The following is a 25,166-nucleotide window of genomic DNA, read 5'->3' as shown; positions in this document are numbered from 1 at the left end:
TATACTTGTGCTTGTCCTGAGCAAGTCTCTATACTGTATAAGTATATATCTATATATAGTGCTATATATGTCTTGGAAATACATAGGTCGACCAGGGGACGATTAGGGTCGATCAGGGGCGACTAATCGCCCTGATCGTCGCCTAATCGCGACTAATCGTCTGATCGCCCAGTGGCATCGATCAGACGATCAGGCGATCTGAAAACAATGATCAAACAATACAATCTTGCAAACCTGTACAGATTTTGGACAGATTCTAATACTGAACTTGGAAAAATCATAATTCCTAAACTATTAGACCTATGTCATTCAAATTTTAACACAAGCGAGATAATGAATTTATCTCTAACTTTTATATATGACATTTCTACATAAAATATAGTTTAGTTCATTAATCAATTAGCACGGCAAAAACAGTACATGCAGTCCAAAATATCAACTATCTTTCGCATAATTAACACCTTAAGTCTACACTTCATCACACATCGCGATTAACACATGTAGTCAATCCATCTATTAATCCAATTAATATGAATAACAGCTCCGCTTACTGAAAGTCGCCTAGAGGGGGGGTGAATAGGGCGAAACTGAAATTCTCAAAATAATCACAACTACAAGCCGAGTTAGCGTTAGAAATATAATCGAGTCCGCGAGAGAGGGTGCAAAACAAATCGCAAGTGAATAAAGAGTGTGACACGCAGATTTGTTTTACCGAGGTTCGGTTCTCGCAAACCTACTCCCCGTTGAGGTGGTCACAAAGACCGGGTCTCTTTCAACCCTTTCCCTCTCTCAAATGGTCCCTCAGACCGAGTGAGCTTTCTCTTCTCAATTGCCTTGGAACACAAAGTTCCTACAAGGACCACCACAAGATTGGTGTCTCTTGCCTCAATTACAAATGAGTTTGATCGCAATGAAGAATCAAAGAAAGAAGAAAGCAATCCAAGCGCAAGAGCTCGAAAGAACACAAGCAAATCTCTCTCACTAGTCACTAAGGCTTTGTGTGGAATTTGGAGAGCATTTAATCACTTGGGTGTGTCTAGAATTGAATGCTAGAGCTCTTGTAAGTGGTTGGAAGTATGAAAACTTGGATGCAATGAATGGTGGGTGGTTGGGGGTATTTATAGCCCCAACCACCAAACTAGCCGTTTGGTGGGGCTGTCTGTCGTATGGTGCACCGGACAGTCCGGTGTACACCGGACATGTCCGGTGCGCCAGCCACGTCACCAAAGCCGTTGGGTTCCGACCGTTGGAGCTCTGTCTTCTGGGCCCGCCTGGATGTCCGGTGGCGCACCGGACATGTACTGTAGAGTGTCTGGTGCGCCAGTATGGGCGTGCCTGCCTTCTGCGCGCGCTGGCGCGCATTCAATGCACTGCAGGTAGCCGTTGGCGCCGAAGTATCCATTGCTTCGATGTCACACCGGACAGTCCGGTGTACACCGGACATGTCCGGTGAATTATAGCGGACTAGCCGTTGCGAATTCCCGAAGCTGGCAAGTTCCAGAGCCGCTCTTCCTTGGAGCACCGGACACTGTCCGGTGTACACCGGATAGTCCGGTGAATTATAGCGGAGCGCCTCTGGATTTTCCCGAAGGTGACGAGTTTGAATTGGAGTCCTCTGGTGCACCGGACACTGTCCGGTGGCACACCGGACAGTCCGGTGCGCCAGACCAGAGGTGCATTCGGTTGACCCTTTGCTCTTTTGTTGAACCCAATACTTTGTCTTTTTATTGGCTAAGTGTGAACCTTTGGCACTTGTATAACTTATACACTAGAGCAAACTAGTTAGTCCGATTATTTGTGTTGGGCAATTCAACCACCTAAAACAATTAGGGACTAGGTGTACGCCTAATTCCCTTTCAATCTCCCCCTTTTTGGTGATTGATGCCAACACAAACCAAAGCAGATGTAGAAATACATAATTGAACTAGCTTGCATAATGTAAGTGCAAAGGTTGCTTGGAATTGAGCCAATATAACTACTCATAAGATATGCATGGATTGTTTGTTTGTTTTTAATATTTTGGACCATGCTTGCACCACATGTTTTGTTTTTGCAAATTCTTTTGTAAATCCTTTTCAAAGTTCTTTTGCAAACAGTCAAAGGTAAATGAATAAAATTTTGCAAAGCATCTTTAAGATTTGAAATTGTCTCCCCCTGTTTCAAATGCTTTTCCTTTGACTAAACAAAAACTCCCCCTTAATGAAATCCTCCTCTTAGTGTTCAAGAGGGTTTTGATATTAATTTTGAAGAGGTTATACCAATTTGAAATTATATCACAAGTAAGATACCAATTTGAAAATACTCTTTGAAAAACTAAAAGTTTAGAAATTGGTGGTGGTGCGGTCCTTTTGCTTTGGGCTCATACTTTCTCCCCCTTTGGCATGAATCGCCAAAAACGGAATCATTAGAGCCCTAAGAATTACTCTCTCCCCCTTTGGTCATAAATAAATGAGTGAAGATTATACCAAAGACGAAGTCCTTTGCTTTGGACTCTCCCCAAAAGATGGAGAGATGCGCGGAGCGATGGCGAATGATGAGTTACGGAGTGGAAGCCTTTGTCTTCGCCGAAGACTCCAATTCCCTTTCAATTACACCTATGACTTGGTTTGAAATAGACTTGAAAACACATTAGTCATAGCATATGAAAGAGACATGATCAAAGGTATATAAATGAGCTATGTGTGCAATTTAACAAAAGAAGTTCCTAGAATCAAGAATATTTAGCTCATGCCTAAGTTTGTTAAAAATTTGTTCATCAAGAGGCTTGGTAAGGATGTCGGCTAATTGATCTTTAGTGTTAATATATGAAATCTCGATATCCCCCTTTTGTTGGTGATCCCTTAGAAAATGATACCGAATGGCTATGTGCTTAGTGCGGCTATGCTCAACGGGATTATCCGCCATGCGGATTGCACTCTCATTATCACATAGAAGAGGAACTTTGGTTAATTTGTAACCATAGTCCCTAAGGGTTTGCCTCATCCAAAGTAGTTGCGCGCAACAATGGCCTGTGGCAATGTACTCGGCTTCGGCGGTAGAAAGAGCTACGGAATTTTGCTTCTTTGAAGCCCAAGACACCAAGGATCTTCCCAAGAACTGGCAAGTCCCCGATGTGCTCTTTCTATTAATTTTACACCCCGCCCAATCGGCATCCGAATAACCAATTAAATCAAATGTGGATCCCCTAGGATACCAAAGCCCAAACTTAGGAGTATAAACCAAATATCTCAAGATTCTTTTTACGGCCGTAAGGTGAGCTTCCTTAGGATCGGCTTGGAATCTTGCACACATGCATACGGAAAGCATAATATCTGGTCGAGATGCACATAAATAGAGTAAAGAACCTATCATCGACCGATATACCTTTTGATCGACGGATTTACCTCCTTCGTCGAGGTCGAGATGCCCATTGGTTCCCATGGGTGTCTTGATGGGTTTGGCATTCTTCATTCCAAACTTGCTTAGAATATCTTGAGTATACTTCGTTTGGCTTAGGAAGGTGCCTTCTTGGAGTTGCTTCACTTGAAATCCTAAGAAATACTTCAACTCCCCCATCATCGACATCTCGAATTTTTGTGTCATGATCCTACTAAATTCTTCACATGTAGATTCGTTAGTAGACCCAAATATGATATCATCAACATTAATTTGACATACAAACAAATCATTGTCAAGAGTTTTAGTAAATAAAGTAGGATCGGCCTTTCCGACTTTGAATCCATTAGTGATAAGGAAATCCCTAAGGCATTCATACCATGCTCGTGGGGCTTGCTTAAGCCCATAAAGTGCCTTAGAGACACTACAACACACCTCACCTTCTATGACATTCACCTTGTGTCATTGATAAGTGAATATATGTCATATATTGAAATCTATGACGCTTGTGTGACGTTTTTTGGTTCGTCATGTATGTGACGTGGCTAAACATGTTCTATGACGATTTGAAGTTTTTCTGTCATTAAAATTGTGACAATTCTACTTCGTCATAGATTTTATGACATTTGCATATTGTCATTACGCCAAACAAGAACGTCACTAATAATCAGCTAGCGGCTTGCCATGTGGACCAAATTTTGTCATAAAATCATGAGTACTGGTGATGTGGAGCTGATGTGGCAAATGCTTATGACGTTTATCAATATGACATGTCGCTTTTCAATGACGAACTTCATTGTCATAATTTATAAAATGGCTCGTCCTAGTGCTGGGCCAAAATTGTGGCCACATTAAATCTAATTTGTAATTTTCTATGAATACAATTTTATATCAGCAAAATCTGTAGCCTATTTTTTGAGCAATCACATTCAAATGTACAGATGTTCGCATGCCTTATTTCACAAAATTTACATATCAAAAGACCAAAATTATAGCAAACACAATTTCTAATTCATAGGTCACAATACGTCTTATAAGAAGCAACAATGTTCAACACAACTTGGAGCTACCAGTAACAAAAGTCAACAAACTTGGACCTACTTAGTTGTACATGTAAACAACTAGCAACCAACTATTGATAAAACTAGACATAGTTCAACTAAAAACCAAATTTCAGAACAGAAACATCCTACAATAGTTCACTGTTGGGGGCTTAGTAACTTTATGACCCTGGATTGTGTTGACCCTGGTTGAAGCTCAATAGTTGGCGAAGGAGACCATGCATTTCTTGTGATGTCTTCTTTAAACCCTCTATTTCCTCAGAATGTTTTACCCTTGAAGTTTCTGATTCCATCTTCAAATTATCCAACTCTTGTCGAAGTTCTCCTTTTTCTTGCTTCTCATTCTCAAGCTCAACCTGAAGATCGTGGACCTATAAATAAACATAACTTATTACTTCATATCTAGACATGCACATATAGAGAAATAAGAACAAGAACATAATTAATAAATAATATATAAATATGTAATCAGACACCAAAGCATCAAGTGGTCTACATATATGGGCAATCATGTTGGTTCTAAACAATTTGCTAGTTGTGCTGCTAGTCAAGAATGGAATATGATCTGCTAGTTGTGCAAAAAAAGGGGCTATCAAAATAGTTTTAAATTTTCTAGATACTGTCTGCATTCATTGTAGCTACTTTCAGCTGCTCTTGTTGTCTGTACAATTGTACAGTAATGCTATAGTAACTTATGAGAGTAGATCGCAGCAACCTACAACCATTTATTCTTCACCTAATACCCTTATCGTTGTCCATTTACAGTACTTACTACAACATAATAAGTTGTGGCATCAGCCGCAGCCACTAATTCTCACAGTCAAACAAGATGTTCTCTATGTCAAACCCTTTAGAAAAATTACATGATGCATGTATAAATGATCCAAAGAAATAAGGGAACATGACTGGTATGTGAAACACTCATACCTGTGATGATATTGCACCTCTAGAGGTACTCTTGGAGGCTGAACAAACACCTGCAACACGAAGAAAAGTAGTTGATTTGACAACCTGAGAAACAGCTTCTTTTGCTGACTTTGGTTCCTGTCCATCTTGTACTGGTTCACTCATAATGCCTTCCATATCATCCTAGCAAAATGTCAATAGTAGATGTTTCTTACATGGTATTATTCATGTATACTTTATGTAGAGAAGGAATAAAAGTAAACAATCACTTACAATTGCTTTCTGTACAGACTCGGTAAATCCATTATTTTTGCTACAATGGAAGTTCTTGAATAGATCAATTGAGGTGGGCTCTACATCTTTGAATATATCTTTCTTCTAAAATAATTGCAAACAGTAACGAGCTATTATCTTGAAACAAGAACATGGTCTCAAGAATAGTGATCAGACACATTATTGTTTCATTTCTTACCACAACATGTGCCTGTGCAATGTAGCATCGAGATCCAGTGCGCTGATGTAACCGGACATTCTCTCGATTTAGTTGGTTTTTGGTACACTTTTCCTGCATATGATACATGAGTGACATGACACAAGAGAGTATCTAGATAATATAAAAGATTCAATGCAAGATAACATGAATGCAACAAGATGAGATGTTGCGTCTTCAAGAAAACATTGATAATAAACAGTTGCATTGCTTATAGGGGAAGCTCTTAAACATTTAAGAATATTTAGATTTTAGGGCAGCATATTCCGACAAAGAACTTGAAAGATGTGCATATACTTAGGTGTAATTAGAAATCATCAACGTGATGAAAAAAGAATTTGAATATTTGGTCATGAGCTCATGACAATAGTGTTAGGATGTGGGAAAGTATAAATTCAATTGGAAATTGGAAGTTGTGCTGCACACATACAGACTTGCTAGGATTTTAGGTTGGTCTGCAAAGTTCATTTCTAAATCTTTACTATTTTGTGCACATGCAAAGTTCAGTATATGTGCACATGATGATGATCTGCCATTTCTGGAGAAGCTACTTGGTCTGCAAAGTTCATTTATAAATCATTACTATTTTGCAATTGGTTTGAGCAGTAGCTAAAGCTCAGAAGCTGAGCGTCTGAGGCTCTGAACACTAATGCTACAGTATTTAGTATAGTGCACATTCATTTGGATTAACCAATCATGGAAACCAAAATGACAACAAAAGATCATAAAGCTTTAATAGATCAAATTCAGCTACAACAATACTCAAGCTTGTTAAATTTTTATTGACTGAAAAGAATAAATGAACACTCTGCTACCAACCAATATTGGTATGGTGTCCACAATTAACATTAGAAGCTCAAAGGAAATACGTAACAAATTCCAGCATCACTAACTCACTATGTTCAAAAGGAGAATGTAGCAATATTTACTATTTTGCAATTGGTTTGAGCAGTAGCTGAAGCTCAGAAGCTGAGCGTCTGAGGCTCTGAACACTAATGCTACAGTATTTAGTATAAGTGCACATTTATTTAGATTAACCAATCATGGAAACCAAAATGACAACAAAAGATCATAAAGCTTTAATAGATCAAATTCATCTAGCAACAATACTCAAGCTTGTTAAATTTTTATTGACTGAAAAGAATAAATGAACACTCAGCTACCAACCAATATTGGTATGGTGTCCACAATTAACATTAGAAGCTCAAAGGAAATACGTAACAAATTCCAGCATCACTAACTCACTATGTTCAAAAGGAGAATGTAGCAATATTTACTATTTTGCAATTGGTTTGAGCAGTAGCTAAAGCTCAGAAGCTGAGCGTCTGAGGCTCTGAACACTAATGCTACAGTATTTAGTATAAGTGCACATTCATTTAGATTAACCAATCATGGAAACCAAAATGACAACAAAAGATCATAAAGCTTTAATAGATCAAATTCAGCTAGCAACAATACTCAAGCTTGTTAAATTTTTATTGACTGAAAAGAATAAATGAACACTCAGCTACCAACCAATATTGGTATGGTGCCCACAATTAACATTAGAAGCTCAAAGGAAATACGTAACAAATTCCAGCATAACTAACTCACTATGTTCAAAAGGAGAATGTAGCAATATTTACTATTTTGCAATTGGTTTGAGCAGTAGCTGAAGCTCAGAAGCTGAGCGTCTGAGGCTCTGAACACTAATGCTACAGTATTTAGTATAAGTGCACATTCATTTAGATTAACCAATCATGGAAACCAAAATGACAACAAAAGATCATAAAGCTTTAATAGATCAAATTCAGCTAGCAACAATACTCAAGCTTGTTAAATTTTTATTGACTGAAAAGAATAAATGAACACTCAGCTACCAACCAATATTGGTATGGTGTCCACAATTAACATTAGAAGCTCAAAGGAAATACGTAACAAATTCCAGCATAACTAACTCACTATGTTCAAAAGGAGAATGTAGTGTACCTTATCTAATTATTTTAAACATATTATTATTTAATTGGCATACCTTGTGCTTTGCGTCTGACCACATCTCCACCAATGCTTTCCATTGATCGTCTGTCATATGTTTAACTGGCGATGTGGTCCTCACTTGATTTGCTGGTATCCCATTGAAATATTTTTTTTCAGCTGGTACCTCATTTGTCGTTGTCCACCCTTGAGCAAATCGGCACATGCGGCTTTGATTGCATTATTGTTGGTGTCCATGGTGAATTGGGCCTAGTAAAGAGCATAAACGTCAGAATTTCAAAAATGCAAAAAAAAGTAGAATGATATTTGAATGGAGTAACATTGAATGATTGAATTTCACTTACAGCAACTTTGCCAATATAGTTTGTAACAATTGACTTATCCTTCTTGTACTCTTTCCAATGCCGGAGGATCGGCATTTGCTGCCTAAGTATAATCCCGCCCTCTGATGCAAGTTTGGCAGCTTGCATAGGTGCTTCTGGCCGTATCTTTCCTTCAGCAATGTGTATGAGGATGTTAGTGCATAAATCTCTACTTATCCTATCCAGTTCTCTGCCCATACTTCTATTCCTTTTTCCATTTGGATCTATGGTTGCCTCAAGTGCACCTAATGAAATCATATTAATCGATTAGTGTCAATCTTTAAGTTGTTGTTTGCAACACACAATCAGGTTATGTATATAATGAAGCCAGAAGAATTGTAATCATGGAATTGTAAAGATGATATTGCTAATCTAGCCAGAAGGAATATGACAAATGATAGTATGTAACTAATCATTGTATGAAAACAAAATGAAAATAGATTGCATTGCACAAATTAGATACAATCACTTGCTTTGATCACTAGAGTTGTTCTGGTCCTGTTGAGGGGTGGATGTGATAGTAGAGAGGCCTAAGGTTTCGACTTGTTGCAGTTCTGGACTGAAAGTTAAAGCCAAATCCCTTGTATTATGCCTAGTAAATCTTGTAGGTTCATCTTGTTGCGCAGGTGCCAAGACCCTCTTTAATCTGTTTCTCCGTTTTGTTGCACACTTGTGGAAAAAATATGAACCAAATTAGCAAATTTGTATGCTGAAATGTACAAGAAAATTAGATTGAAGAAATATCTACATGCGACGAAAAATAATACCTGATTGACTTCCTCATCTTCAGAACCTTCACCTTCCTGGACCTCATACAAAGATCCAGATTTTTCATGAGTGTCAACCTTGCTCTTTGCAGAAGTATGGTTAAGTATTGACGCTAGTGTAGTGACACCAAGTCTTTGCAACTTTTGGTTATTCCTCATCAAATTCTCAGCTCTCAATTTCTCATATTCTGTTAGTGGCACTTCTGCACATGAAATAAAAATTATTTATCTACTAAATATGATGGTCAATAGATGTACATTATCATTGACCCCATGGAAACCTCTATATATGCTTTGTTCAAGGAATGTCATGTGTGCCTGCAGCCCCGTCGCTTAGCAGAGCCCTGCCATCCCGCGTGAAGCCGCTAAGTCCAAGTTGCTTTGCTCTGAGTCTTAATTAACTAGCAAGCACCAAGCACGCCACTGGCCAGACGCCAGGCAAGTTCTTTCAATTTCTTTTAATTGGCTCTATGCTCTCAGTCTCACCCACCACACGTGCAAGTAGGCAACTAGATGCAAGTTCCTTTTATTTAATTTACAAAGTGCATAGTGTGGCTCTTTTGTTTTTTTAATCTTGCCCAAGCCCTAATTAATTCATTTATCAAACAGGACTCCAAATCATATTGATTATCATGTATTCTAGGAATATAAAATATGATTCTGGTTTTCAAAAGCGAAAGAAGAAACTAAGATTAGAAGCAGCAGCTTAATCTCAAAAGGGTGCTCTTGATAATTTCAAAAGTGAAGGGTCAGCTAGCAAATGAGGGTTTCAATGATTGGCATCACCTTGACATTAGACTTAAAGAGCATGAACATAACCTAGCATTTCGTGGCACCAATTGCAAATTGAACCAAGATAATAATGGGAATATTTTAGGACTGATTGAAATGCTAGCTGAATTTGACCCAATTCTGCAACAACATGTTCAGCGCATCACTAATGATGAAATTCATGTTCATTATCTTGGCCCTAGCATTCAGAATGAGTTAATAAGTTTGCTTGCCACTACAATTAGGTCTGAAATTTGAAGACGGCGCTGGTGCCTGTATATGACCACCCAACAAGGACGGCCTCTCCCTCATTATCCCAATGCAAAATTTCAAGAAATTACCTGTTGGTTTGGTTGATTTTGCTGTAGTTTTACGCCCAGGCGCCATGGTGGTCTCCAGATCGAGCAGATGAGCCGACGAGGGAGTGGATCGAGCAGACTGGCCGCTTGCGAGCAGAAGACTGATCGATGGGGGAGTGGATCGAGCGGATTGGCCGATGTGCGAGCAGGAGAGTGGCCGGCGTGGGGAGGGAGCGGTAGCCTCTAGCTCCGATTTACATGGGGACGTGCGTGGGGAATGGGGCTTTCAGGAATGTGTTCGTCTAACTGTAAGGTTTGATAGATATAAACAGAAGAACGTACTTAATAACTGTTGTCTTCTTTGCTACGTTGTCACTAACTGTCATGTAGTGTAGTGGTATGCCTCTCTTACCGGAGACTGTAGATGCCAAGTTCGAATCCCTTGCTTTTATATAGTTTTTGCCCTTTTTGCATTATTTTGCCAATTTAAAATATGTAAACAAAATATTGTATGTTTCATTGAATTTTTTATATCAATCCTTTTTTGCATTATTTTAGCTGATAAGCTCAAGGAAACAGAAATTTCGAAAACATGTGAAATTTAAGACAGGATATCATGATTCAAACTCATTCAAGATTCTCCAAACTCATTCAAGATACCCTGCTGAAAATCATGACACCTGCTCCAAACAGGATATCATGATTTAAGACAGTGTTCATTTTCCTTACAAAGGACGGACTGATCAGAGCTGATGTACACAAGTGCACAATGTACAGCAGATCATAGTACATCCAGATTTAATCTGCCATTCACTTTTCTCTTTTGCTCACGGTGCTAGCAAATCAAAGCAGCGCACATCACCTTAAAACTCATTCAGGCAGCTTTGTCTTCCTCTTCCGGCCAAGAATGGAAGCCTTTTGCAGTCTCATCCCACCTGCTCGTCATTTCTTGAAACCAGCCATCGATTCTCTGGCAGATTCAAACACTACACACACACACAGAGAGAGAGACAAAAAAAAGTTTGGCTGTTGTGGACACAATGCTCTTGTCACTCACCCTGTAAATGTGAAAACACATGAAAGAAATATCATCAGGCCCTTTTTTTAAAAAAATGAGACTATATATTGCAAAGCTTGGTCGCCAAATTTTTTTTTGTTCCTGTTCAGATCTGAATAATTGTTTTGTGCATAAGACATGCTATGAACAGATTGGATTATGTTCAACCCTCTATTGCAAACCTTGGTGGCGTTCAGATCTGACTATTTGTTTTGTGCATAAGACATGCTATGAACAGATTGGATTTTAGTTGCAGTCCAAGTCCAAGAAGCAGCATGGTTTTTGAAAGAGTTTCAATTCTGGTGGGCTGCAGTGAAAAGCTCCTAGGCACAGCTCTTTTTGGTAACATAACAAACACAAAATAGTTCATTCTACTTGTGCATCAGTGGGAAGGCAAGATGAGCTAATAAATGAAATGAAAGAAGCAGTACTACTTTGGATCACTACCCAGCTTTGTCTTTGCTTTAAACTTCTTCCATATTCTTGGTCTCTGTATTTCTCATATGTATTGTCTTGTTGAAGGATGCGTTAGAACTAGAGCAACTCATCAGTTACCTAATAAATAAGGAAAATTCTGAAGGAGTAATATTGCTTGGTCATAGTACTGGATGCCATGTATACTATTTCGAATAACTGCTACTACTTTACAACCATGAAATAATATAACACAAACTGTTGTCTGATAAGCAAATGAAATGAAACTACTATTGTCTGATAAGTGAACTGCAAATATGACAAGTGAACTATAGAAAAGATTTATTTCAGGAATGTACATATATGTCATTTTTTGTTAGATCGGAGACTGTTTTCTGCACATATTTGTGTAGGCGTCAAAAGAGATTGGAGTAGCACAAAAGAAATAGAAATGAGACTTGTTGTCGAAGCAGCACACCAATACAAACAGTAAAGACAATTTATGTCATAGTTGCTGCCATGTGTTCAGTGTCACCACCACTGCTTGGCCAAAGATAATTTCTGTCAAAGCATGCCACCACTGTTTGGCCAAAGATTCAGTGCCAACAAGTGAAAACTGATTCAGACACTACTAGTGAATATTCAATGGCACAAGTGAATATCACCAGAAGACTAAAATCAATTCAGATTGCCTACACATATTTAGATTATCTCCACATATTCAGAATTTTAGATTGCGTGCACATATTCAGAATTTCAGATTGCCTACACATATTCATACTGCATGCATCCTCAATTCCTCACTCAGCCTACACTAAAACAATATTAAGTGAAACATATGCCCAGGAAAAAGGGATACTATGATTTCTGAATAAAATCAATGAATTGGTGCTCATTCATATTATAGTTCTGACATATTATAATTTCTTCGTCTGTAGACATATAGAGAAAGATAAAAATATTTGACACAAGCATAGACTTTGTCCGAGCTAAAAGACCTAGGACATCCCAAAATCTAGAATAAAATTTAATATCCTAGCACACACTAATTGCCACCATCCTATCATAGTGACCCAATATCCATGTGGGTCACCATTTTCATGACCAAGATCCATATAGGTCAGCAACGCTTCCACCATCAACTTCTACAGTAAAGACAATCAAAAAGCATAATTTTAGAAGGTATGTATAGAATAAATATAGCATGTGAAAGGTGAAAAAAATATATTCAACTAGAGACAACTTACTCTAGTCTTTACTCGGCATCGCTATCATCATCATCATCCTCGACAAGAATTGTTGGACTTTCATCATCACTAACATATTGCCATATAGTTTCATCTTCATCATCGCTTGTCCCGTCTCCTTGCACATTGTCTTGCCTTGGTTTACGAAACTCATCAACTAAACTTGTATTGACGTGGTGACAATCTTCACTATCCGGTACTTCATCATTCAAATTTCCTTCATTCACTTGTACATGAAAACCTGCACATATTTCATCTTGGTATGATAGTCCCAAGCCCATGGGTGTTTCCTCATTTTCATTTTCAGTGACATTCCATAAGTGCCTATGTGTAAACTTTTGAACAATTCTCCAGCTTTCACAGTGTTTAGTGTCATCCAAGTAAAATACTTTTGTTGCTTGTGTTGATAGAATAAAAGGATCATCCTTGTACCAACAACTACCATGGTTGATGCTTCTAAAATATCCATCATCTTTCATTCTAACCTTCTTGCTATAAGTGTCAAACCAGTCACAACGAAATAGAACCACTGTGCGACATTTGGACATATCTGAGTTATAACGCAACTCAATTATTTCTTTCAATTGACCATAAAATTCGATATTTTCGTCACCATGGCAACCCTCACACATGACTCCACTATTTTGTGTTCTTCTATTTCTTTCACGGTCAATAGTGTGATATCGAACCCCATCGACAAGACATGCTGAAAATATTCGAACCCGAAGGTCCGGTTCACATGACAATGCAAATAGGTCATCACTAATGTCTTCTCCATCCACGTAACGTAGTTTTGCAATCTAAACAATAGAATACGTAATATGGTGAAAATCAACACAATTTATATATTTTTAATAAATATTATATTGGCATAAAACTTACATGCTTCTTAAACCAGAAAGAAAATTGCTTATCATGGGTTTTTTGAACATAAGGAGTTCCTTGATCCGCTAACTCTTCCTTGTATATCCTGCAATTATGAAACATAGTTAATTCGAACATCGAATCTAATAATTAGCAAGTCACACACATAAATTAGAATTATATCAGGGTGTTATACTTCAAATATTGCTCAACCTCCGGACAATTGTTTAGCACAAACCAAACCATTCTGTCATAATTATCTTCAAGATATGTAAGCCTTGGTGCTCCAAGTAGATCAACTCCATGCTGGAACACAGAAAAATCACCTTTTCTCAAATCAACACGCTCTTTGTTCCTTCCTTCACGATTGTGTCGTGTGTCAATATCATCAAAGTACCTTGAGCATGCTGTCAAACACTCATTAGCGACATATGCTTTTGCAATGGATCCTTCAGGTCTTGCCATGTTCCTCACAAACCGTTTCAATGTCAACAATCGTCTTTCTACTGGGTACATCCATCCATATTGTACTGGGCCTCTAAGGATTGCCTCATCAGGCAAATGAACAGCTAGGTGTAGCATTACATCAAAGAAAGCAGGAGGAAATATTTTCTCAAGTTTGCACAAAATGACTGGGATTTTAGCTTTCATTGTATGCAAAACATCTAACTTTAGAGTCTTAGCACATAATTGTTGAAATAATTTACCTAATTCGGCAATTGCTTCGTATATATCCCTATGCATAATTCCTCGGATAGCAACAGGTAAAATTCTTTGGAGTAGGATATGACAGTCATGAGTTTTCAATCCTTGAAGGTTACATCCATCACTAGTAATAGATTTTGCTAAGTTAGAAGCATACCCATCAGGAAATTTTACTCTTCTCAAGAAGTCACAAAAAACTAACTTTTGGCTCCTATTCATTACATAGGGGGCATGAGGAACAGTGTAGGAATTTCCATCACGCTTCAAATGCAAATGTTTCCTTATGCTCATTTCTTCCAAGTCAAGCCTAGCATTAATAGTGTCCTTTGTCTTCCCAATAATGCCAAGAAATGTACCAATAATGGACTCACATATATTCTTTTCAATGTGCATCACATCAAGGTTATGGCGTAGCTTCAAATTTGACCAATAAGGCAAATCCCACAATGATGATCTTCGTTTCCAACATTGACCATCTACTTCTCGCTTTCTCTTTTTACTTTGAGGATGTTGTCCCGGCCTAACATCCTTGACCCTCTCCAACTGCTGCATCAACTCGTCTGTACTAAATTCCTCTGGTTTTTCAAGATGGTCCTCCTTACCATCAAACCATTTCTTTGTCCTCCATATATGGTCCCATGGAAGGAAACGTCGATGGCCAATATAGCATATCTTATTTTTTATTCTTCTAGAGCATGGATTTTTGTCACAATGCACACAAGCATAATAACCTTTAGTGACTCGACCTGACAATGTACTCAAAGCTGGGTAATCATGAATGCACCATATAACAACAGCATGTAGATCAAAATCTTTTCCTGTCAACGCATCAAAAGTAGAGACACCTTTCCAAAGCTCTTGCAACTCTTCAATGAGTGGCTCCAAAAAAACATCTAAATCCTTTCCTGGACATGATGGACCAGGAATGAGTAGTCCCATCATGAAGTTGGATTGCTCCACACACTCCCATGGAGGAAAGTTGTAAGGAATAATAAATATAGGCCACATGCTGTATGAAGAGTTCATTTTGCCAAATGGATTGAAACCATCAGTAGCAAGACCAAGTCTAATGTTCCTTCCATCTTTTGCAAACCACTCATATTTTCTATCAAAATCTTTCCATGTCTCACCATCAGCTGGATGGCTTAGTTCATTCTCCAATGCCTTCCTCTTCAATAAATGCCATTGTGTCTCCTCTGATATTTTTTTGGAAGCAAAGAACCTTTTCAACCTTGGAATAATTGGAAAATGTCGTAGTACTTTCTCAGGAATATGTTTTTTTCCATCTGTACTATCTTTCCATCTTGATGCACCACAAACCAGACATTCATCATGTTTTGCATATTCCTTTCGAAATAGAACACAATTGTTTGGGCAGACATGGATTGAGTCATATCCAAGTCCTAACGCATTAATAACATTCTTTGCTTCATGGTAAGATGCAGGAAGAGAGCAATCTGGGAATGCTGATGATAATAGTTTTAGTATTGCAGTGAATGCAACGTTGCTGATTCGATAAAATGACTTGATATGAAGTAACTTCACCAAAAAAGAAAAACGTGTGTAAGGTGCTCCAGGGTAAAGTTCATGCTTCATTTCTTCTAATAAAGCTGCAAACATAGATTTCCCTCTACCTTGGTCATTAGTTGGGTACAACTCCCGAATCATATCAGGAATTCTATTATCAGGCTCATCTTCTTCATTCTCGTTCATACCGTCATCCTCATTGATACCAATATATTCATCTACATGATCATAATTTTCATTAATTTCAGCCTCAAATGGTTCTCCATGATGTACCCATCTAGTGTATGTGCTAGTCATCCCATGAATAAGTAAATGATCATACACCTCCCCCTTATGTTGATGAACTCGATTCAGACACCTTCGACATGGACATAGTACCTCCTCATTCTTATCAAATCTTTGTGAAACCAAATTCATGAACTCTTTGACCCCATCCAAATGTGCATCGCTAAATAGTCTGTCTTTGATCCAAGATCTATCCATCTGCAGAACATTGAAATAAAATATAACATAATAAATTACTAGTGCTGAAAAAATTTAAAACTCATTCGACATTGCAACTTGTATCCTCTACCATAGGGATCAATTCTTTGATTAGTCATAAATTGAAGGTCAATAATGTGGTACCTTGTAGAAGTTCTATCCGGTGTGGCAGGATAGGACGCAGTAGTGACACATGAGGCAGGCAGCGTGGCTGTGCTGTGGAGGGATGGTGGCAGTAGCACTGACACGAGCTTGTGTCGTGGGCACGCAAGTCGATGTTGCTTCTATAATGAGGGCAGATCTGAGCAAGACAGTAACCTGTGGGTGGAGCTACGAGGGAGGCGTCACCAGCTGCACTGCCGCCCAAATTGGCACCACCGCAATTACCTGCGAGTGCGAGGGCACAGGCGAGGTGGCGTAGTCACCCTCAATGGCGCCCAAATTGGTACCACCGGCGATGTCACGAGAGAGGGAGGCTGCTGCCTCTTGATTCAATTGCGGCGGCGTGAAAGAATTTGTTGTTGAGGTACAGGGCGCTGGATGGATACGTGGAGCTGAGACCACACAAAAGTCAATAATACGTAATAATATGTACTGTATCAAAGTATTAATCACACTCTTGTTTGTGGCGCACTGGTAGCCATGTGATTTAATAAGTAGCAGGTCCTAGGTTCAATTCTTCATTTCTTTTTAATAGTTACTTTTTTAGTTTTAACTCTCTATTTTTTAGTCTACGTCCAGGGTTTTCTCCAAAGGTTTTATTCTAAAAAATGTTTATGTTTTTAGTTTATGTGGGTTGGTGTTTTCTCTAAATTTTTTATTTTAAAGTTGTTTCTATTTTCTATGTGGGTTCATGTTTTCTGCAAAAAATTTATTTTCAAAATTGTTTTTGTCATTTTTGCATTGTTTGCTTGGTGTTTTCTCCAAATTTTTAATTTTAAATTGTTCCTATTTTATAGTTTGATTATCATTTTAGCTATTTTTATATAACAAATTACTCATGAATATATTAGATCTAAGTCTGTAGTAATATATTTATAGAACAATACATGTGGGAAATTCAAGCTTAATCAATTTTTATTTAAACATGATTTCATATTCAAACTTATTTCATAATCATTTTGATTTATTTCATTATTTGTAGTGGCGTCTATATTTTTGCTTTTTTAGGAAATTCACATGAGAATTATGACGACCAACATTGTCATGAAATAGTGACACTACCTAATTGTCATAAGATTGAAAGAGTGTTCGTCACAAATGTGACACCTTTCATATTTATGACGATTTTGCATTGGTCTTAATGACAAATTTTTACTTTTCATCACTAAAGTCAATCATCCCCTACGAAACGTCATAAGTAGGAGAGGCTTATGACATTTTGATCTATTGTCACAAGGTATTCGTCATAGAAGGCTATATGTGTTGTAGTGAGAGTTTATACACATGGTTAGGGTACTCACTATCTTCAAAGCCGGGAGGTTGCTCAACATAGACCTCTTCCTTGATTGGTCCATTGAGGAAGGCACTTTTCACGTCCATTTGATAAAGCTTAAAGCCATGGTAAGTAGCATAGGCCAATAATATGCGAATTGACTCAAGCCTAGCTACGGGTGCATAGGTTTCACCGAAATCCAAACCTTTGACTTGGGAGTATCCTTTGGCCACAAGTCGAGCTTGGTTCCTTGTCACCACACCATGCTCATCTTGCTTGTTGTGGAAAACCCACTTGGTTCCTACAACATTTTGGTTAGGACGTGGAACTAAATGTCATACCTCATTCCTAGTGAAGTTGTTGAGCTCCTCTTGCATCGCCACCACCCAATCCGAATCTTGTAGTGCTTCCTCTACCTTGTGTGGCTCAATAGAGGAAACAAAAGAGTAATGCTCACAAAAATGGGCAACACGAGATCTAGTGGTTACCCCCTTATGAATGTCGCCGAGGATGGTGTCAACGGGGGTGATCTCGTTGGATTGCTTGGTGGACTCTTGGGTGTGGCGGTCTTTGCTCTTCATCCTCCTTGTCTTGATCATTTGCATCTCCCCCTTGATCATTGCCATCATCTTGAGGTGGCTCATTTGCTTGATCTTCTCCTTCATCAACTTGAGCCTCATCCTCCTTTTGAGTTGGTGGAGATGCTTGCATGGAGGAGAATGGTTGATCTTGTGCATTTGGAGGCTCTTCGGAATCCTTAGGACACACATCCCCAATGGACATGTTCCTTAGCGCGATGCACGGAGCCTCTTCATCACCTATCTCATCAAGATCAACTTGCTCTACTTGAGAGCCGTTAGTCTCATCAAACACAACGTCACAAGAAACTTCAACTTGTCCAGAGGACTTGTTAAAGACTCTATATGCCCTTGTGTTTGAGTCATATCCTAGTAAAAAGCCTTCTACAGTCTTAGGAGCAAATTTAGATTTTCTACCTCTTTTAACAAGTATAAAGCATTTGCTACCAAAGACTCTAAAATATGAAATATTGGGTTTTTTACCGGTGAGGAGTTCATAAGATGTCTTCTTGAGGATTCGGTGTAGATACAACCGGTTGATGGCGTAGCAAGCGGTGTTGACCGCCTCGGCCTAAAACCGATCCAAAGTCTTGTATTCATCAAGCATGGTTCTTGTCATGTCCAATAGAGTTCTATTCTTCCTCTCCACTACACCATTTTGTTGTGGCGTGTAGGGAGAAGAGAACTCATGCTTGATGCCCTCCTCCTCAAGGAAGCCTTCAATTTGTGAGTTCTTGAACTCCGTCCCGTTGTCGCTTCTAATTTTCTTGATCCTTAAGCCGAACTCGTTTTGAGCCCGTCTCAAGAATCCTTTTAGGGTCTCTTGGGTATGAGATTTTTTCTGCAGAAAGAACACCCAAGTGAAGCGAGAATAATCATCCACAATTACTAGACAGTACTTACTCCCGCCGATGCTTATGTAAGCAATCGGGCCGAATAGATCCATGTGTAGGAGCTCCAGTGGCCTGTCGGTTGTCATGACGTTCTTGTGTGGATGATGGGCACCAACTTGCTTTCCTGCTTGGCATGCGCTACATATCCTGTCTTTCTCAAAATGAACATTTGTTAATCCTAAAATGTGTTCTCCCTTTAGAAGCTTATGAAGATTCTTCATCCCAACATGGGCTAGTCGGCGGTGCCAGAGCCAACCCATGTTAGTCTTAGCAATTAAGCAAGTGTCGAGTTCAGCTCTATCAAAATCTACTAAGTATAGCTGACCCTCCAACACTCCCTTAAATGTATTGAATCATCACTTCTTCTAAAGACAGTGACACCTACATCAGTGAATAAACAGTTGTAGCCCATTTTGCATAATTGAGGTACAGAAAGCAAATTGTAATCTAATGAATCTACAAGAAAAACATTGGAAATAGAATGGTCAGGAGATATAGCAATTTTACCCAAACCCTTGACCAAACCTTGGTTTCCATCCCCGAATGTGATAGCTCGTTGGGGATCCTGGTTTTTCTTATAGGAGGAGAACATCTTCTTCTCCCCTGTCATGTGGTTTGTGCACCCGCTGTCGATAATCCAACTTGAGCCCCCGGATGCATAAACCTACAAAACAAGTTTAGTTCTTCACTTTAGGTACCCAAATGGTTTTGGGTCCTTTGGCATTAGATACAAGAACTTTGGGTACCCAAACACAAGTCTTTGACCCCTTGTGCTTGCCCCCAACATACTTGGCAACTACCTTGCCGGATTTGTTAGTTAAGACATATGATGCATCAAAAGTTTTAAATGAAAAGCTATGTTCATTTGATGCACTATGAGTTTTCTTCTTAGGCAACTTAGCATTGGTTGGTTGCCTAGAGCTAGATGTCTCACCCTTATACATAAAAGCATGATTAGGGCCAGAGTGAGACTTCCTAGAGTGAATTCTCCTAATTTTGCTCTCGGGATAACCGGCAGGGTATAAAATGTAACCCTCGTTATCCTGAGGCATGGGAGCCTTGCCCTTAACAAAGTTGGACAATTTCTTAGGAGGGGCATTAATTTTGACATTGCCTCCCTGTTGGAAGCCAATGCCATCCTTAATGCCAGGGCGTCTCCCTCTATAGAGCATGCTTCTAGCAAATTTAAATTTTTCATTCTCTAAGTCATGCTCGGCAATTTTAGCATCTAATTTTGCTATATGATCATTTTGTTGTTTAATTAAAGTCATGTGATCATGAATAGCATCAATATTAACATCTCTACATCTAGTGCAAATGGTAGTGTGCTCAACGGTAGATGTAGAGGGTTTGCAAGAATTAAGTTCAACAATCTTAGAACGCAATATATCATTTTTATCTCTAAGATCGGAAATAGTAGCATTGCAAACATCAAAATCTTTAGCCCTAGCAATTAATTTCTCATTTTCAATCCTAAGGCTAGCAAGAGAAATGTTCAATTCTTCTATTTTAGCAAGCAATTCAACATTATCATTTAGAATTGAAACATTACAAACATTTGAATCAAACTTAGCTAACAAATTAGCATTCTCATTTCTAAGGTTGTCAATGGTCTCATGGCAAGTGCTTAGCTCACTAGATAATTTTTCACATTTTTCAACTTCTAGAGCATAAGCATTTTTAACTTTAACATGCTTTTTGTTTTCCTTGATTAGGAAGTCCTCTTGGGTGTCCAAGAGGTCATCCTTCTCATGGATGGCACTAATCAATTCATTTAACTTCTCCTTTTGTTGCATGTTTAAGTTGGCAAAAAGAGTGCGCAAGTTATCTTCCTCATCACTAGCATTTTCATCACTAGAGGATTCATATCTAGTGGAGGATTTAGATTTAACCTTCTTCTTTTTGCCGTCCTTTGCCATGAGGCACTTGTGGCCGACGTTGGGGAAGAGAAGTCCCTTGGTGACAGCGATGTTGGCGGCGTCCTCATTGTCGGAGGAGTCGCTAGAGCTTTTGTCGGAGTCCCACTCCCGACAAACATGGGCATCGCCGCCCTTCTTTTTGTAGTACCTATTCTTCTCCTTTCTTCTCCCCTTCTTGTCATCACCCCTGTCACTATCACTAGAAATAGGACATTTTGCAATAAAGTGACCGGGCTTACCACACTTGTAGCAAACCTTCTTGGAGCGGGGCTTGTAATCTTTCCCCCTCCTTTGTTTGAGGATTTGGCGAAAGCTCTTGATGACGAGCGTCATTTCCTCATTGTCGAGCTTGGAGGCGTCGATTGGTTGTCTATTTGGTGTAGACTCCTCCTTCTTTTCCTCCGTTGCCTTGAATGCAACCGGTTGAGCTTCGGACGTGGAGGGACCGTCAAGCTCGTTGATCTTCCGTGAGCCCTTGATCATAAATTCAAAGCTCACAAAATTCCCGATTACTTCCTCGGGAGTCATTAGTGTATATCTTGGATTACCACGAATTAATTGTACTTGAGTAGGGTTAAGGAAAATAAGAGATCTTAGAATAACCTTAACCACCTCGTGGTCATCCCACTTTTTGCTCCCGAGGTTGCGCACTTGATTCACCAAGGTCTTGAGCCGGTTGTACATATCTTGTGGCTCCTCCCCTTGGCGAAGACGGAAGCGACCGAGCTCCCCCTCGATCGTTTCCCGCTTGGTAATTTTGGTGAGTTCATCACCCTCGTGCGCCGTCTTGAGCACGTCCCAAACTTCCTTGGCGCTTTTTAGTCCTTGCACCTTGTTGTACTCCTCCCTACTTAGAGAGACGAGGAGTATGGTTGTGGCTTGGGAGTTGAAGTGCTCGATTTGGGCCACCTCGTACTCATCATAATCCTCATCCTCTACGGATGGTACCTGTGCTCCAAACTCAACAACATTCCATATACTTTTGTGGAGTGAGGTTAGATGAAATTTCATTAAATCACTCCACCTAGCATAATCTTCACCGTCAAAGGTTGGCGGTTTGCCTAATGGAACAGAAAGTAATGGAGTATGTCTAGAAGTACGAGGATAATGTAAGGGGATCTTACTAAACTTCTTGCGCTCATGACGCTTAGAAGTTATGGAGCGCGCGTCGGAGCCGGAGGTAGAAGGTGATGAAGTGTCGGTCTCGTAGTAGACCACTTTACTCATCTTCTTTATTTTGTCGCCACTCCGATGCGACTTGTGAGAAGAAGTCTTCTTTTCTTTCTTCTTCTCCTTCCTCTTCTCCTTGTTGCGGGACTCTTCCGACGAAGCCTTCCCGTGGCTTGTAGCGGGCTTGTCGCCGGTCTCCACCTCCTTCTTGGCGAGTTCTCCCGATATCACTTCGAGCGGTTAGGCTCTAATGAAGCACCGGGCTCTGATACCAATTGAAAGTCGCCTAGAGGGGGGGTGAATAGGGCGAAACTGAAATTCTCAAAATAATCACAACTACAAGCCGGGTTAGCGTTAGAAATATAATCAAGTCCGCGAGAGAGGGTGCAAAACAAATCGCAAGTGAATAAAGAGTGTGACACACGGATTTGTTTTACCGAGGTTCGGTTCTCGCAAACCTACTCCTCGTTGAGGTGGTCACAAAGACCGGGTCTCTTTCAACCCTTTCCCTCTCTCAAACGGTCCCTTGGACCGAGTGAGCTTTCTCTTCTCAATTGCCTTGGAACACAAAGTCCTACAAGGACCACCACAAGATTGGTGTCTCTTGCCTCAATTACAAATGAGTTTGATCGCAATGAAGAATCAAAGAAAGAAGAAAGCAATCCAAGCGCAAGAGCTCGAAAGAACACAAGCAAATCTCTCTCACTAGTCACTAAGGCTTTGTGTGGAATTTGGAGATGATTTAATCACTTGGGTGTGTCTAGAATTGAATGCTAGAGCTCTTGTAAGTGGTTGGAAGTATGAAAACTTGGATGCAATGAATGGTGGGTGGTTGGGAGTATTTATAGCCCCAACCACCAAACTAGCCGTTTGGTGGGGCTGTCTGTCGTATGGTGCACCGGACAGTCCGGTGTACACCGGACATGTCCGGTGCGCCAGTCACGTCACCAAAGCCGTCGGGTTCCGACCGTTAGACCTCTGTCTTCTGGGCCCGCCTGGATGTCCGGTGGCGCACCAGACATGTACCGTAGAGTGTCCGGTGCGCTAGTATGGGCGTGCCTGCATTCTGCGCGCGCTAGCGCGCATTCAATGCACTGCAGGTAGCCGTTGGCGCCGAAGTATCCGTTGCTTCGATGTCACACCGGATAGTCCGGTGTACACCGGACATGTCCGGTGAATTATAGTGGACTAGCCGTTGCGAATTCCCGAAGCTGGCGAGTTCCAGAGCCGCTCTTCCTTGGAGCACCGGACACTGTCCGGTGTACACCGGACAGTCCGGTGAATTATAGCGGAGCGCCTCTGGATTTTCCCGAAGGTGACGAGTTTGAATTGGAGTCCTCTGGTGCACCGGACACTGTCCGGTGATGCACCGGACAGTCCGGTGCGCCAGACCAGAGGTGCCTTCGGTTGTCCCTTTGCTCTTTTGTTGAACCCAATACTTTGTCTTTTTATTTGCTAAGTGTGAACCTCTGGCACCTGTATAACTTATACACTAGAGCAAACTAGTTAGTCCGATTATTTGTGTTGGGCAATTCAACCACCAAAAACAATTAGGGACTAGGTGTACGCCTAATTTCCTTTTACTTACCATGATCAAAACAACACGAATTCACGAAAACGACAACGAATCCTAGTTCGAGCAATCCACCGAATACTTGGCGAACGTCACATGGATCTTACTTCATCATCCACAAAATCCGAGGATCTCCTTTCTCCAATCTCACACACAAAAACACCCATAAGCACCAGATAGTAATTTGACTCGAAAACATAAAATTAACGACGTTCACCGGTTCACCCATTTTACCGAACACCTGGCAAGCGATGAAGAACAAGGAGACCGGAGCGAGAGATCAAAGACGACGGTGTGGGCAGGCACGCTTAACCAGTGATACAGGGCTCGGCGAGCACCTCCCAGTTGTAGCACCAAGGAATATCCCTGCACACACCAAACTCTGGCTCAAACCACAACCACGGATGTACCACCACAACCTGCGCTATCACAGTGGACCAGCGATGAGGGAGAAGAGAGAAGCATAAACAAAGAAAGGAGGCGAGGGCACAGGGAGCTAGAGACCAGCCCGACGGCGAAGATGAGCAAAGAGGGGCGGCCGGGCGCCATGGGAGATGGAGCGCGCGCCACCATGACGGGCAGGACAGCCAGCTCGCCAGAGACGGCGAGCAGGAAGCACCAGGGAGCAGGGCGAGCTCAGCGACGGCACCCAAGGCTGAGCAGCAGTAGGCGCCGTGAGCTCCATGGCGGGGTCGGGCTCAGAAACGGCGAGGTTGCTGTGCGTCGTCCGATGGCCAGCCATGGCGAGCAGGAGGGCAGGGGCGTCGGCTATGGAGATGAGCTTGGCTGCGGCTTGGCTGGAGAAGACGTAGGTCACCGACGAGCAGAGAGGGGACAAGCTCCATGGTTGAAGCTCGGGAGCCAGGGAGGAGAGGGTGTGGTGAGCTATCGACGGCGCAGCAGGGGCAAGGTCCAACGAGTGGCAGCGGAGGAGGACCGCCAGAGCTCGACGCCGGGTCAAGCTCGCCAGAGAGAGGGGCTGGGCGGGGAGATGAAGGCTGTGCGGCGGCTTCAACCCAGGAGATGAGCACCGATATGGGAAGAGGGCAGGGGACGTATGCCTCCGACGGTGGAAAAAAAATCAGAAGGCGCGGCAGATAAAAATCTGATAGAGGGAGGAACGGATAGGACCTCCACGAAAGAGATAAGTGATGAGAACGGCTGAATTTGAGAAGATATTCCATTTTTTTACCAAGTCACACATATAAACATGAGACAAGGGAAAAAACGATCTTCCTTTTTGCTCTCATCTTATTATCTACTTGACTTTAAAATAGGAAACAAAATCGGCTAATA

At 40.6% G+C, this 25,166-nt stretch overlaps 2 protein-coding genes and 1 pseudogene across 6 annotated transcripts; all 3 read right to left on the bottom strand.

Annotated features, from left to right (window-relative positions):
- Nucleotides 1–4,329: 4,329 nt before the first annotated feature.
- Nucleotides 4,330–8,413, bottom strand: LOC103638606 (uncharacterized). Its single transcript, XM_035960946.1, has 6 exons — nt 8,151–8,413; nt 7,844–8,055; nt 5,815–5,907; nt 5,616–5,720; nt 5,364–5,525; nt 4,330–4,807 (listed from the first exon to the last, which is right to left on the bottom strand). The coding sequence occupies exons 2-6, from the start codon at nt 8,009–8,011 to the stop codon at nt 4,598–4,600; spliced, it is 738 nt and encodes a 245-aa protein (XP_035816839.1). The 5' UTR covers nt 8,012–8,055; nt 8,151–8,413; the 3' UTR covers nt 4,330–4,597.
- Nucleotides 8,414–8,556: 143 nt separating this feature from the next.
- On the bottom strand, nt 8,557–10,290 carry LOC118471915 (uncharacterized; annotated as a pseudogene).
- A 357-nt stretch (nt 10,291–10,647) lies between these two features.
- LOC103632415 (uncharacterized) lies at nt 10,648–24,946 on the bottom strand. Of its 5 annotated transcripts, none has more exons than XR_004851442.1 (7): nt 23,886–24,927; nt 16,447–19,872; nt 13,985–16,302; nt 13,801–13,893; nt 13,606–13,693; nt 12,724–13,523; nt 10,648–12,621 (listed from the first exon to the last, which is right to left on the bottom strand). XR_004851442.1 is itself a non-coding variant. In XM_035960945.1 (7 exons), exons 3-6 carry the CDS (start codon nt 13,991–13,993, stop codon nt 12,732–12,734), a joined length of 999 nt encoding a protein of 332 aa, XP_035816838.1. In that variant the 5' UTR covers nt 13,994–16,302; nt 16,447–19,872; nt 23,886–24,927; the 3' UTR covers nt 10,648–12,621; nt 12,724–12,731. The 5 variants fall into 5 exon arrangements, 3 of the variants coding, with proteins under 3 accessions (XP_035816838.1, XP_023156378.1, XP_008652465.1); XM_035960945.1 differs by having other exon boundaries at nt 13,784–13,893; XM_023300610.2 differs by having other exon boundaries at nt 12,341–12,621; nt 13,784–16,302; nt 23,886–24,236; nt 24,375–24,946.
- Nucleotides 24,947–25,166: the final 220 nt, after the last annotated feature.

Source organism: Zea mays, chromosome 7 (genome assembly GCF_902167145.1).
Source record: "Zea mays cultivar B73 chromosome 7, Zm-B73-REFERENCE-NAM-5.0, whole genome shotgun sequence".
Classification (NCBI taxonomy): Eukaryota; Viridiplantae; Streptophyta; class Magnoliopsida; order Poales; family Poaceae; genus Zea; species Zea mays.
This window is presented reverse-complemented; position numbering and strand designations above follow the sequence as displayed.

Excerpts from the sequence above, each read along its gene's own strand:
- LOC103638606 (XM_035960946.1), bottom strand. The coding sequence starts at position 8,011 with ATGTGCCGATTTGCTCAAGGGTGGACAACGACAAATGAGGTACCAGCT. Across the intron at positions 5,908-7,843 it reads GGTCAGACGCAAAGCACAAG|GAAAAGTGTACCAAAAACCA; the intron begins GTATGCCAATTA and ends TATCATATGCAG. Across the intron at positions 5,721-5,814 it reads TTGCACAGGCACATGTTGTG|AAGAAAGATATATTCAAAGA; the intron begins GTAAGAAATGAA and ends CAATTATTTTAG.
- LOC103632415 (XM_023300610.2), bottom strand. The coding sequence starts at position 16,302 with ATGGATAGATCTTGGATCAAAGACAGACTATTTAGCGATGCACATTTG. Across the intron at positions 13,694-13,783 it reads GAGGTTGAGCAATATTTGAA|GATATACAAGGAAGAGTTAG; the intron begins GTATAACACCCT and ends TCATAATTGCAG. Across the intron at positions 13,524-13,605 it reads CTTTCTGGTTTAAGAAGCAT|ATTGCAAAACTACGTTACGT; the intron begins GTAAGTTTTATG and ends TCTATTGTTTAG.